Source organism: Mastigoproctus giganteus, chromosome 11 (genome assembly GCF_048544385.1).
Source record: "Mastigoproctus giganteus isolate SK-2022 chromosome 11, ASM4854438v1, whole genome shotgun sequence".
Classification (NCBI taxonomy): Eukaryota; Metazoa; Arthropoda; class Arachnida; order Uropygi; family Thelyphonidae; genus Mastigoproctus; species Mastigoproctus giganteus.
The window spans coordinates 8,340,767-8,354,498 of record NC_143585.1 but is presented as its reverse complement, the minus strand read 5'-3'; the positions used below and the strand labels follow the sequence as shown (position 1 = coordinate 8,354,498).

Genomic DNA, 13,732 nt, shown 5'->3' with positions numbered 1-13,732 from the left:
TCCTTTAGTAAATTAATCCTAGTAAAACACTGAAAAATTCCCGATTATAATCTTCTTATATTATATAACAGCCGATAAAAATGAGAAAGTCCTCGACTTTCGCTTTATAAACTTTGCTCACGTGCATTTATTAGATAAAATAAAAGAGAGAAAATAATCAATCATGGAAGTACCGAGAAAATGCTGATTACAATTCATTAGCGCCTCAAAAAAGCAAAAACTTAATCTGCGACGGCCGGGAATCGAACCCGGGTCAACTGCTTGGAAGGCAGCTATGCTAACCACTATACCACCGTCGCCTGGTATGACTTTCTTTAATTTCTCTTAAGACGTTTTCTAGCTAACTTGTTTCTTATTTGACGTCACTACAGTAGGATATTTATCCCTAAGCAAAAAATGCCTCAAAGCAGCGCACAAACCTGTCTTTCACGATCCACTTAGAAGAATTCCCTGAAGCGTGAACTGGATCAAACCAAGCCCTAACAGAGGGGGGGGGGGACAAGATTGGTGTAGTATATCAAGTACTCAAAAAGAAAAATCAACGGTATAGCTGAACCGAAACATGACAACTTCTGAACCACACAAAGACAATAAAGCAGGATAACGCCTAATTAAAACTGACGAAAATAAATGAAGCCAAATTTAAAATACTTTTATAGAGAAACTTTCTGTGGTTTTTTAGAAAGTTGTGATGAAGAAAGATTTCATTATTGCTACACTTGCTGAACAAGATTACTTCTGAGGTTGCGCTCGAGGCCGAGTTAGTTGGTCTCAGGCAGGTGTTGGGTGGTGTTTTCTCCCGGAAACTCGTGTTCTATGCAAAGCACAATATCACATCGATGTTTTTTTAATTTTATTGTATAGAACGAAGCACTGTTATATGAAAGATCAGTAATGGAATGTATCTGATTGGATATATTTGAAACTGATTAAATCTGATTGAATATGAATATTGAATTTATGATATTTGGGACATCATGAAAATACACAAATATTTTATTCGACGAAATTTTTACCAATCCCATCACTGACGGGTGCGTCACTTACCTAGTCTTACCAGGTAGATGGCTCGGTTGTGCTGATCCCGGTAAGGCAAATAAAGATGTCTGTTGTGGGACAAACTCTCCTTAATGGTGGACGGAAGCAGGTTCTGATAAACGGGGTTTCTGGCACGGATGTCATAATAGTTGAGGATTAACCTGAAAGAACGGTCGTAGTGGAACTTACGTGCTCTTAGAAAGCGAAGTAAGAAGGCGTCATCCATGCGAGCTATCAGTCCATTCTCTCGCTCATCTGTGGAGAATAAAGCATGTTAATAGGAGAGCAGTCACTGAATTAATTAAGTTCAGTTAATATAGTTGGAACTGAAGTTTTTATTTTATTTATTTGGCTTGGAATATTTGTGCGTGTACTTGGAATACTCTTACCAACAAAAACCGATATTAACTTTTCTTTCGGCCTTTAAACATTATCTTAGAGAAAATCCATTTAAGGTTTTCTGTTGAATGCGAGTAGGTGCCTATTGATGGTGCCTGCTATCTAACCGAACACACTCTGAAATTTTGGTCTGCATCCAATTTTTCCTTATCTAGTAATCCCTGGCATCCAAAACAACTTTCATTTACCGTATTTTCTGGAACATAAGACAAACTCGTTGGAAAATGTTGCCTAAAATTCCCTTCCATGTTATGGTCCGAATGTCAGATGCGCGCAGTGATGTTTTAGATCGGGCTGTACTGCTATCTCTAGCACATTTCATTGAAGCCTTCTGCATTTTTACTTCTCACTAGAGCATGTCCTTTATTGCCAAGAAAACGTTTAATAAAACCTTACTTCTGTCTAGAAACCTCAAGTCTTTCAAGAAATATGAAATTAGTAATGCCTTGATGGCACTGGCACTGATGACAATGAGCTCATTGAAGAAGGTGAAAACTTCAAACCTTAACATCGATAATAGTGAGTGGGACTATACGAAATCTTTGTATCTACAACGATATTATATAGTTAATTACATAAACCCATAAGAAATCATGTCTTGTGCATTTTGTTTTCTAATATATTATATAGAAATATATATATACGACATCTTTGTATATATATATATACATTTCAGAAGCCATTATGATTAACTGCAGTTTGGTGTCAGCAGTTATCCATAATCGAGGTGTATTATGTAATTTGCTGCAGTATTTGAGATTAATGCTTGAATAATTGCTTTTAAACATAAATCATAGTAAATGTGTTAAGAATTTAAAATTTCTAATAAATTTGACAGTGCTGAATTTCACACTACAATTTTAGTTACTTGTGCAGGGTTAAACAAAAAACATCATATTAACTATAAAAGTAGTAGTAGTAGTAGTAACAGAGGCATGAGATGTAAGAAAGAAAGAGTATGAGCTTATGTAGTATCAGCCAAAAAAAAGACAATTTCACACATTCATTTCCTCTAAATGTTTCTCCAGTTCCTCCTTGAATTTATTTAAGCTATCAACTTCCACAACGACAGATGGAAGTTTGTTCCAGCAATCAACCACCTGCTGGCTAAAGGCGAATTTTCGCAAATCTATTCTACAATTGTTTTTCCTCAATTGGAATTTATACCCCCTCAGGTTCGTAATCTCAGAAAGCGGAAGAATCCCATCAGAATTCAGCGTGCTCAACCCATTCAAGTCCTTATACACCTCGCAGGTATCTAGTCTCCAGCCGCTGCAATTTGCAGCGCTTAAGCCTTTCTTCGTAAGAGGACCAACCCCTTCATTCCGCTCACCAATCTCTTGCCTTTCCCTGTACACGCTCAAGCAACTCCACATCCTTCCTAAAATGGGGCCTCCTGACCTGTACGCAGTACTCAAGTTGTGGCCTGACCATTGCCTTATACAAAAGTATAATTACATTCTTTTCCCTGCTAGCAAAATTCCTGTATATCATTGACAATAACCCATGACCTGCTCTGGCCGCATGTCTGCATTGCTCAGGAAACTTCATATCTGACTGCACATTACTCCTAGGTCCCTTTCATTTTTTACTACCCTAAGTGTAGTACCACACAGTTGGTACGTTCCTCTGGGGTTACTTCTACCCATATGCAGAAATGTAATCAAAATGTCACTTCTGATCAAATAGAACAAGCCACGAGGGCATTTTACAACTTGGAGAGTCAAGTTAAAGGAAATATTTTTAACATAGTTTAACATTTGTCATAGATCCTGTTGCAGTAGCACACTGCCATTACTGTCATTAACAACCCTGCCAACCTTTGTAACATCTGCAAACTTGGACATTAAGCCTGATATTCCTTCATCAATATCATTGATAAATGTACAGAACAACAGTGAGCCCAACACCGAACCTTGGGGAACTCCACTAATAATATTAGTCCACGAAGAGCAGCGCCCATTGACATTGTTTTATAAAAGAAACAAAATTTATGGGTGTACAATAAAGATGGCTAATAATTATCATTGTGACATACAGAGTAATGATCAGATAGTGATCCTCCAATACCCATAAACTCAAATTCAAGGAAACATTTTCATATTTATTCGTATTCATCGTCAGATTGAAACAAGGAAAATATTGCCCATAACCCAGCTACGGAAACAAATCGTTCAAATACTGGACGGAAACGGAGCTGGAATCCTGACAAATTGGCTCGAAATATTCAAACCATAAAAGACAACAAGATATGCCTTGCAAAAATAGGAGCGGAAGTTTAATTCCTGCAAAAGAATTTCAGATAAACCATGTGAGTGTGCTCGGAAATGTAATCAAAATATCACTTCTGATAGAAGAGAAGAAGCCATGAGAGCATTTTACAACTTGGAGAGTCAAGTTAAACAAAATATTTTTATTTTTAAGTAGTTCTATTAGGATTGCAGCAATAAAAAGATATCGTCCCAAAGATAACACCGGGACTTTCTTTCCACAAAATCATTAGAAGATTCCATCACTAACAGAAAAAAAAACAGTTACGGGATTATCAGTCAACTAGCTCAATATGCAATGGATTAAATTAGACAAGTCGAAACCACAAATTATACAATTCAAATGTATGTTTAACGAAGACAGAGAGTTTTATTCAATAAATATTATAAAATCCCAAGCAGGTAGACCATCAATGATGAAAACCATAGACTAGCACTTGCTATATCGTTCTGGTAGTTCTGTAACAAAAGAAAAGACATGATGGACCTATTGAAATAGATTCCTCCCATTAAACCCGACTACAGTATTACAAAAATTTAAAGACAAATCGAAGTGAAGGTACATTGGATGCATCTGACATTGAAGATATTATTTATGTTGATAATAATAATAAAACAGTTCCTATATCGATTTTCTGTTGAAAGTTCCATAATAAATAAAGTTATATTGACTTTTGTCGTATTTATATTTATTTTTTCTGCAATTTCCATATTTTCAGTTACCAAATTGATTAACTCCATAAGTTTATAGAAAATTTGTAAAAACATGAAAAAAAACTTTTTGATATATTTATTTTTATGTATTTTATATCTTGTAATATAAAGACTACATCTTAAACAATACACTATATAATATTTGTTGGTGCGCATATTTCATTTTAAATTTAAAAAAAACGACATTTATAACTTCATTAATTTTCTTTATATATATATATATATATATTTAGACATGTAGACATGCATATTATTTTATGTAGGGCGGCACCAGTAGTAGGGGAGGCACTTTGAACGAAACTGCTACCTTTGTCCGCCCTAAAGGGCAAAAATGTATTTAGAAAGGTAGAAAAAATTCGGGTTTTTAATAGCTGATTAACTCGGAGTCGCTATTTTAGTACCTGTGAGGTGCCCCGCCAATATTACAGGGCTAAGCGAAGTCCCTTCGGCATCAAATCGATATATGAGTGAACTCCGTTACTGTTCATAACAGTCCACGAGGAATGTTTCAAAAGTAAGGAGCACATGCGACACAGCTTTTCTTAATTGACGATACAGCTGCCTGCATGGATTGATGGTCACCCCTTGGGAAGCGTTACCATCCATGCAGTACATGATATTAAACGAAATAAGTTATGTCTGTTCAAGCCACAATAGTAAATCTTATTTCCATAATTCCGTAACAGATAAGCAAGGGTCAAAAGGGATGGCAAGCTTCGTAACTGATTTGAAAATCGGTGGAATGATTCTTAGTAATAGAGCAACCCGGCAGCCACAATCGCTATAATATTTTCCCTTGATGTGAGAGTGAGCATAATATCTCGACTTTCAGTGGACGATTTTCATAAAGTTTTATGTTTAGGCTTTGTAGACAACATTGTCCACTCATTCTAAATTTAATTGAAATTCCACCAAATGAAATAGGACATTCCCCCTCCTCTTAATTATATTGGTTTATCTACAGAAATTAATGTCGAATATCCCAAAAATCTACAGAAACCCATGTCGAATATTCACGTATTTCAGGAAATACATACGAAGAAAGGTTTCCTTCAAAGAACAGAAGAAGGAATAAATGTACATGGGGAAAAAAGTCAGTTCAGTAAGTTTCGATGCACACGTAGTCGAACTTACGTGTCACCGCAATTACGATAATATTCTCTGATGTGGTTGCGTCGCGGAGTATAAACAGGAAATTTATTTATGTGCACGGCATAAATACAGTACAGTACTAAAGTAGTCTTAAGCCAGTCCGAATTTGATGGGTATCAGTATATGTGGCAAGTTCGGACTGGTTTAGTATTGGTATTGGCCAAATAGTGCAAAGAAACCACAGGCTTTTAAAAGCTGCGCCAGCAGAATAAAAAAACAAATTAGTTAATGTACACAGTGCGCTACATTGCAGGCTTAAGCATATAGTAATAATTCATGATTTATAACCAAAAAAAGAGCATAAAGCAAACGCTCTTTTATACGTGAACCTTGAAAATTTCGTTTCTGCGCATCCGCCACAATTACCTATTCATCCCTCCAACCAAAGTATGCAGAGCACGTAATGCCCACTGCTTCAGCTACAATCTTCGGTATATGGATAGCCTATAAGATATGTATTATATATATATATATATATATATATATAACACAAATATAAAATTTCAGGAAAATTCATCTAATGGAAATCGAGTTATTTGATGCGGACTGACAGACAAATTAACTGATTAGTATCAAATTTCTATTGGTGCGATTTTTTTAAAATGTGGAAAAAAAAAAAAAGTGGTAGGGCTTCACAAATATTTTTAATAGACCCAAATATAAAATTTTATAAAAATCTCTTCACTGAGAGTCGAGTTTTTATACGAGGACGAAAAAATTAGAAATATTAAATTTCGGATTGGTATTGCTCCGATTTTAATGAAATTTGGAATGGCTCGATATATCTTTTTAAAAGGCCTAAATATAAATTTTCGTGAAAATCCGTCAACTGAGAGTCCAGTCCTTACATGCGGACGGACGGACACGTTGAACACAATAGGCGCATTATTCATAAATGTTAACGTGCAAAAAAATAAAAAAATAAATTAAAAATAAATAAAAATCAACATAAAAATCATCGTAAAATTCCCCAATCTGTTTAACAATTCGCTGGATAAAAGGAAACTTTGCAATCTAGTCTAAACCTCTTCAGCCTAATTTGAATTTATGTGCACTATTTCCAAAATCATCTGTAACAGCAAAAATTTCACCTTCGTTCATGTTACTGTTCCCTCTAAAGTCTCATACATCTCAATCGGGTTCCCTCTCTGGTTGCCATGCTCTATTCAAGCTTGCATATTCGAAGTGTTTCCTCATATGGTTGTCCTTTTGCCAATTTGATCGAAGATAATAAATAAATAAATAAATTTTCTGTTTATACTCTGGGACGACCAAACGGTCAGGGGAGTTTACAAGATACACATAATACAAGAAACAGCACCGTATTCAGCAGTCACGGGCTTGAACCCCGGTCATTCAATGCACGTATACTTCTGCACTCGCGCGCCTGACCACTAGGCTATGATGCCCATCTTAGGACCCATTTAAGAAGCTGGATGCTTTTTCTAGGTACGGTCACCATAATTGGACACAGTTTTTCAAGTGCAATTTGAAAGCGGTTGGAGTACAGATGCTAATTCTGAAGAACACTCACTACCCATGCAAAATTTTTATGTCGGATTAATTGGAGGACTGGAGAGCAGGTCTGTACTTACTTCTCTTCAGACTCTACAAAGTCTGAAGAGAAGTATGGCAAAGAAAAAGTGTGAAATTTCCTAAAGGGGAAATTTCAAAGGGGAGATCGAAAGGCAATTCTCATTTGAAGGTCACTTACTTTCTAGCATATCTCGTAGAGCCTTGATACCCTCAGTGCGCGTCTCGCTGTCCTCATTCAATTCTTCTTTTGCCTGCAGAATGATGTCAGGAGTCAAGGTGGTGTCCGTTAGTGGCCGATAGATGGCGGTATCAACGCCATTGCTCTCCATGTTTAGTACACCTAAGGAAGAATACGTGTTTATGTTAATACGATGTTTATACAATCTGTATGTAAAAGAAGCTTCATTCAAATATTAATAAGCGTTCATTTTATATAAATGTCCACTGCTTCGCCAAATAAAGTGCCCCTTTTTCACTGTGACATTATGCCGTTTTTACATTATTTTTAAATTACTATTTCCAGTTATAATTTTATACTTTATGCTGAATATCAGTAGGCAGGCATAAATAATTTATCGCTATTAGTCATGGATACGTTATTAGTTATGTCAGGTCAACTCATGGATACTGTAAGGACCCAGCCTTACAATAATTTAATAAAGTTTGTTAAATATTGGAAGAATTAATTGTGGCGTATATAGTTAGTTTCAGACAAGTATCATTTGTTAAGAAACACTGAAATTCGAAGGTTATTCCAGACACACCCAGTTAGTTAAATCTCGGTTGTATGGAAAAATTCCTTAAGCGAGTCAGTAAAAGCAATCATAATGGACCGAAACAAATCCCACTTAAGACAGGAGCACATACTCTATAGAAAGGGCACTGAGTGCGGAAGTGGCCCTATTATAGATTTCACGGTTCGACCTCTAGCAGGTGTGGGCGACTAGAAATGGATATGGGGGTGAGGTCACAAAGAAAGCCTGAAACTCTTAGCTGACCGGAACTTACGTTTAATTTCGAGAAATTACCAGTATTTTCCAGATTATCGGAAGTTCGGTCACACTAGGAAAAAGAAAGCACGCCCACGGAAATGAAGGGAGACGAATAGGATCACGAATGAAAGGATGTGGAAGTCAACGATTGGCCAGTAAGAAAGCGGTGGGAAATTTGAGAGAAAGGAGAGAAGGGAAGAAAAAATTGATACTGATCATTCGGAGAGGAGTTTTTGTGGTGGAAGCAGTCCTGGGGAGATGGAAGCTGTAGTGGGAGAATTGATTATAAGAATTTATTTTGTGAAAGTCTAGAGTCGGAAGTATCGTTCCCTTGAAGAAGTAATGCAGTCTATGGAGGAAGAATGGTGAAACGCCCTAGAGGCAAAATTTCTCGATTGAGCAGTTGAGTGACTAGTCGACCCGGAAGGTATCCCAGTCCTCGGACGCAACGCAGATGGAGGAAGAAAGGAGATAAGATCCGGTATTATCTTCAGCCGTGCAGTACCCGGTAGAGAAACCCAGGATAGATTACTGTGTTCCCCGGATGAGCAACCTTTCGCTTTCCAGTCCTCACCCCGAACAGATAGGAAGAGAGACCGAGCAGGGAGGAATACCAGACCATTGCGTAAGTGTTAGAATAAGTACTGAGAATATAATTTGTAAAAAAAAGGGGAACTAATTTAATAATGAAAAGGACTCTAGGAGGACGCTATAAGTTTAAGAGAGAATGTCAAAGTACTAAATATATATACATATATATTTGAACGAGTGTAATACTTAAGGAGTGATAATTTAATTTAGTATAGAGATCAGAGTAATGCAATTTAAGAGTAAGTTAATCTGTAGTAGGAAGTAAAAATTTTGTCCTTGAATTATTGTGAATGTTAAATTGCTGTGAGTATGACTTATTTGGGGTAGAAAATGATTAAACAGGTAAACAATTAAATGAGCATCTAGCCCTAATTGTGAAATAGTGGATTAATTGAACGGAAAGGTAACTAAGTAAATTGGTTGGATATTGTTGACTGTTGACATGTTTGCAAGTAAGGATTCTGGAATGAATATACATGTATTTCCTAATAAGTTGGGAAACGAGCACTTATGAAATTATATTTTGTCTGTTCATTGGCTGATGGTGGTTTATTGACTTACATGGACTGTTAAGGAGCAAAGAGACAGATTGTGCATTGTGAGGGGTAATAAATGCCCGGACCTACTGAAATCTTTGTAGAGCAACATGAAGAGACACAGTGATATATATGTAGATATATATAAGTATTAGGATTTAGTAGTTCTTTTGATAACAAGGTTGACTGTAAATTACAAGATATATACACATTTAAAAATTAGTAAAATAACAAGTGTCAAACTAAATACTGTATTCTGTTAAAGGTTATTGTAATTTTCTTATATATAATATGACAATAAAAAACAAATTTGTATATTCTACATTCTTGTGTGTGTGTCTGTCATTTCTAAACTCAGCCAGTCCAGTGGAAGAATACCTTAATATATTAGGGGTCCCCGTGAGTCTGGGAATTTTCTGAAATCAATCAAGTCAGGTGTAAAAGTGGGAGGGGTTAAAATAAGGGGATATAAAAAAAATATAACATAATATAATATAATTGTAGGCCTCTTTGAGGAATAGGATTTTCAGAATAATAAAGATAACGAAATCCCCCCCCCCCACAATTGGCGAGCCAGAGCCAGGATAATTCTTCACGACGGAAGGCTGAGTTCAGAACGACAAAAAAAAAAATATATATATATATATGTATATGTAATCCAGTTGCTGAAACTGATAGAAAAAAATTCAGCTGGCGAGCCAGAAAGTGAAAAGTGAAAAAAAGTAAGTAGTTAAAGTGGGTACTGAATTAGAATTTGTGTTTTAGAATTAGGTGAATTAAGTTATAGAATAAGAAAGGTATTGACAACAAATAACGAGTTAATTAGATTAAACCCCAACCTCGAAAGATAAGTCATGGCTACAAGGAGAGCGAACAGCAGTAGGGATAGAGAAAGGGAGGAAAATATCAACGGGCAGGAGACATCAGGAGAAACAATTGTTAGTATAGGGAATGATAATAGGGGCCCAATTAAGTTAAGCAAATTTTTAAAAGTATTTAAAGGGGAACCATCAGAAAATGTGGAACATTTTCTGAGAAAACTAAAAATGATTAAGGAAAAGGAAGAATTAACGGAACTAGAAATAGTCATGATGGCGGAATTCAAACTGGAAGGCAGGGCCCAGACTAGGTATTTAAAGGAGACCCAAGGGATGGAAATAGAAACATTAGACAAATTTGAAAAGATATTAAGGAAGTTATTTTCCCCAAAGATCACGTTCCTAGAAGGAATCGGGATATTAAATAATTATAGTCAAAATAATCGCGAAAGCATTGAGGACTATTACAAAAGATTTTTAACAGTAAAATTAACAACAGAAGTATCGGAAAAAGAAAATAGTGCCTTTGACAAAATCCTGATGGGACAGTTTTTGATGGGGGTCAGGGATAAATATAAGCGAGAAATCCTTAGGAGAAAACCCAATTCATTAGCTGAGGCCATGAAACTAGCCACTGATGAGGAAAAGCTAGACCTCCAAGGTCGGGGGGCTATAAGGGGGGAAATAAATGTATTAGCGACAGAAGAAGAGACAAAACGGAAAGGTAATAAAGAAAGGGAAGGCGAAATTAAGTTAGAAGGGCTAGAAAAACAGATAGCGGGAATGGAAATAAAATTAAATAAATTATTAGAGCAATTAAACACAAAAAAGAATGCACTAGATGAAAATAATAGGCAGGGGGGCGAAAGACCACAAACAGGGCAGAGCACAAGAGGCAAGTACAACAACACAGAGGGGTGGAAGGGGGAAGTCAGAGAAGATAGGCGAAACGGACAGAGGAGGTGTTACATATGTGGGGGCAAGGAACATCTCGCTAGATATTGTCCACACAGGAATAGCCAAAGGGGATACCGCGGAGGTAGTAACTACAGCCAGGAGCAAAACCCTGGGAGGAGTGAACAAGCATTACACATAAACACAGCCAAAAGAAAAAACATATCTTTAGGCGCTGTAAGTGATAACGGAAGGGGGAACGACCTGTTATGTGTAAAGGGAAGCTTAGGAGGGGTACCAGGTAAATTTCTTGTAGACACAGGAGCCTCGAGGTCAATATTAATGTGGGATTACCTCATCAGATACTGCAAAGGGTCAAATAAGGGAGATGTGAGATGTTGCCGCGAATTTCTTGTGAAAGGGGTAGGTGCTGAAGAAATTCACACCAACTATATAGTCAGAGACAAGATAAGATTACAGGGATGTGAAAACATGGTGCCCCATTCATATTTAGTGGCAAATAGAGTAAACAGTCGTCGACATGACGCAATACTAGGCACGGACCTACTAAAGAAATTAAGAGCCAAGGTAGATGTGGGAAATGGCAGCATTAACTTTGGTAGTGATACCCAGGTGAGGCCTAAAGTAGACAGAAGGCAAAATGCTGGCAGCAGAGCCCAGTACGAGCCAGAGCGAGGGGAATCTTCAAAGGGAACGAGTGTGAAAGAATTAGAAGGGTATAAGGCAAACACTGTTAATAAAGTTCTGGTTGCACAAGAAGAATTAAGGGAATTGAAGAAGAACAACAAAACTAATAAGAATAATGAGAGAAAGTGTCGAGAAAGTGGAAGGATGTTACACGTGGGAGTTTTGGAAATGACAGAAAGGGTCAATGGAAATTCTGGAAAGAAAACGTCTCGAAGGGAAGAGACACATGAAGATAGCGAACTTTTAAATAAAGCGGAAGAAAGTGGCGGTGAAAAGAATGGGAATGACCACAAACTAAATGGAACAACAGAAATTAAAAGAATCGAAGGATTGGGGAAATGCAGATCTGAAGCTTCCAATAGGGAAAGGGTCCACAAACTGAAGGAGATAAACAGGATACAGCAGATGTATTTAGGAGCAGTATTCGATGAAAATATAGGATGGGAGTAGTTTAATGAAGCTTAATATACGTTAAGTAATGTCATGTATATAATTGTATATAGAAAATTTAGAAGGAGGGATAGATTGTAGTTAATAAGTAGGCCCTGGAAGAAGGCACATCCGCCTGAGGACCTGTATAAAATTTATATATATGGGATATAAATTTTAGGGGGAGAGAGATGCAATGTAAGGACCCAGCCTTACAATAATTTAATAAAGTTTGTTAAATATTGGAAGAATTAATTGTGGCGTATATAGTTAGTTTCAGACAAGTATCATTTGTTAAGAAACACTGAAATTCGAAGGTTATTCCAGACACACCCAGTTAGTTAAATCTCGGTTGTATGGAAAAATTCCTTAAGCGAGTCAGTAAAAGCAATCATAATGGACCGAAACAAATCCCACTTAAGACAGGAGCACATACTCTATAGAAAGGGCACTGAGTGCGGAAGTGGCCCTATTATAGATTTCACGGTTCGACCTCTAGCAGGTGTGGGCGACTAGAAATGGATATGGGGGTGAGGTCACAAAGAAAGCCTGAAACTCTTAGCTGACCGGAACTTACGTTTAATTTCGAGAAATTACCAGTATTTTCCAGATTATCGGAAGTTCGGTCACACTAGGAAAAAGAAAGCACGCCCACGGAAATGAAGGGAGACGAATAGGATCACGAATGAAAGGATGTGGAAGTCAACGATTGGCCAGTAAGAAAGCGGTGGGAAATTTGAGAGAAAGGAGAGAAGGGAAGAAAAAATTGATACTGATCATTCGGAGAGGAGTTTTTGTGGTGGAAGCAGTCCTGGGGAGATGGAAGCTGTAGTGGGAGAATTGATTATAAGAATTTATTTTGTGAAAGTCTAGAGTCGGAAGTATCGTTCCCTTGAAGAAGTAATGCAGTCTATGGAGGAAGAATGGTGAAACGCCCTAGAGGCAAAATTTCTCGATTGAGCAGTTGAGTGACTAGTCGACCCGGAAGGTATCCCAGTCCTCGGACGCAACGCAGATGGAGGAAGAAAGGAGATAAGATCCGGTATTATCTTCAGCCGTGCAGTACCCGGTAGAGAAACCCAGGATAGATTACTGTGTTCCCCGGATGAGCAACCTTTCGCTTTCCAGTCCTCACCCCGAACAGATAGGAAGAGAGACCGAGCAGGGAGGAATACCAGACCATTGCGTAAGTGTTAGAATAAGTACTGAGAATATAATTTGTAAAAAAAAGGGGAACTAATTTAATAATGAAAAGGACTCTAGGAGGACGCTATAAGTTTAAGAGAGAATGTCAAAGTACTAAATATATATACATATATATTTGAACGAGTGTAATACTTAAGGAGTGATAATTTAATTTAGTATAGAGATCAGAGTAATGCAATTTAAGAGTAAGTTAATCTGTAGTAGGAAGTAAAAATTTTGTCCTTGAATTATTGTGAATGTTAAATTGCTGTGAGTATGACTTATTTGGGGTAGAAAATGATTAAACAGGTAAACAATTAAATGAGCATCTAGCCCTAATTGTGAAATAGTGGATTAATTGAACGGAAAGGTAACTAAGTAAATTGGTTGGATATTGTTGACTGTTGACATGTTTGCAAGTAAGGATTCTGGAATGAATATACATGTATTTCCTAATAAGTTGGGAAACG

At 37.0% G+C, this 13,732-nt stretch overlaps 1 protein-coding gene and 1 non-coding gene across 4 annotated transcripts in view; both read right to left on the bottom strand.

Moving 5' to 3' along the window:
• Positions 1–13,732, bottom strand: part of LOC150077677 (alpha-tocopherol transfer protein-like) — a 73,747-nt gene that overhangs the window by 31,382 nt on the left and 28,633 nt on the right. For all 3 annotated transcript variants that reach the window (XM_090384663.1, XM_090384665.1, XM_090384662.1), the window contains exons 2-3: positions 7,288–7,449; positions 1,048–1,293 (exon numbers count right to left, since the gene is read on the bottom strand). In XM_090384663.1, the coding sequence (XP_090240789.1) occupies positions 1,048–1,293; positions 7,288–7,438 (397 nt within the window). In that variant the 5' untranslated portion in view covers positions 7,439–7,449. The remainder of the gene's footprint in view (positions 1–1,047; positions 1,294–7,287; positions 7,450–13,732) is intronic.
• TRNAG-UCC (transfer RNA glycine (anticodon UCC)) lies at positions 228–299 on the bottom strand. Its single transcript has one exon. It is a non-coding gene; the product is annotated as a tRNA-Gly (tRNA).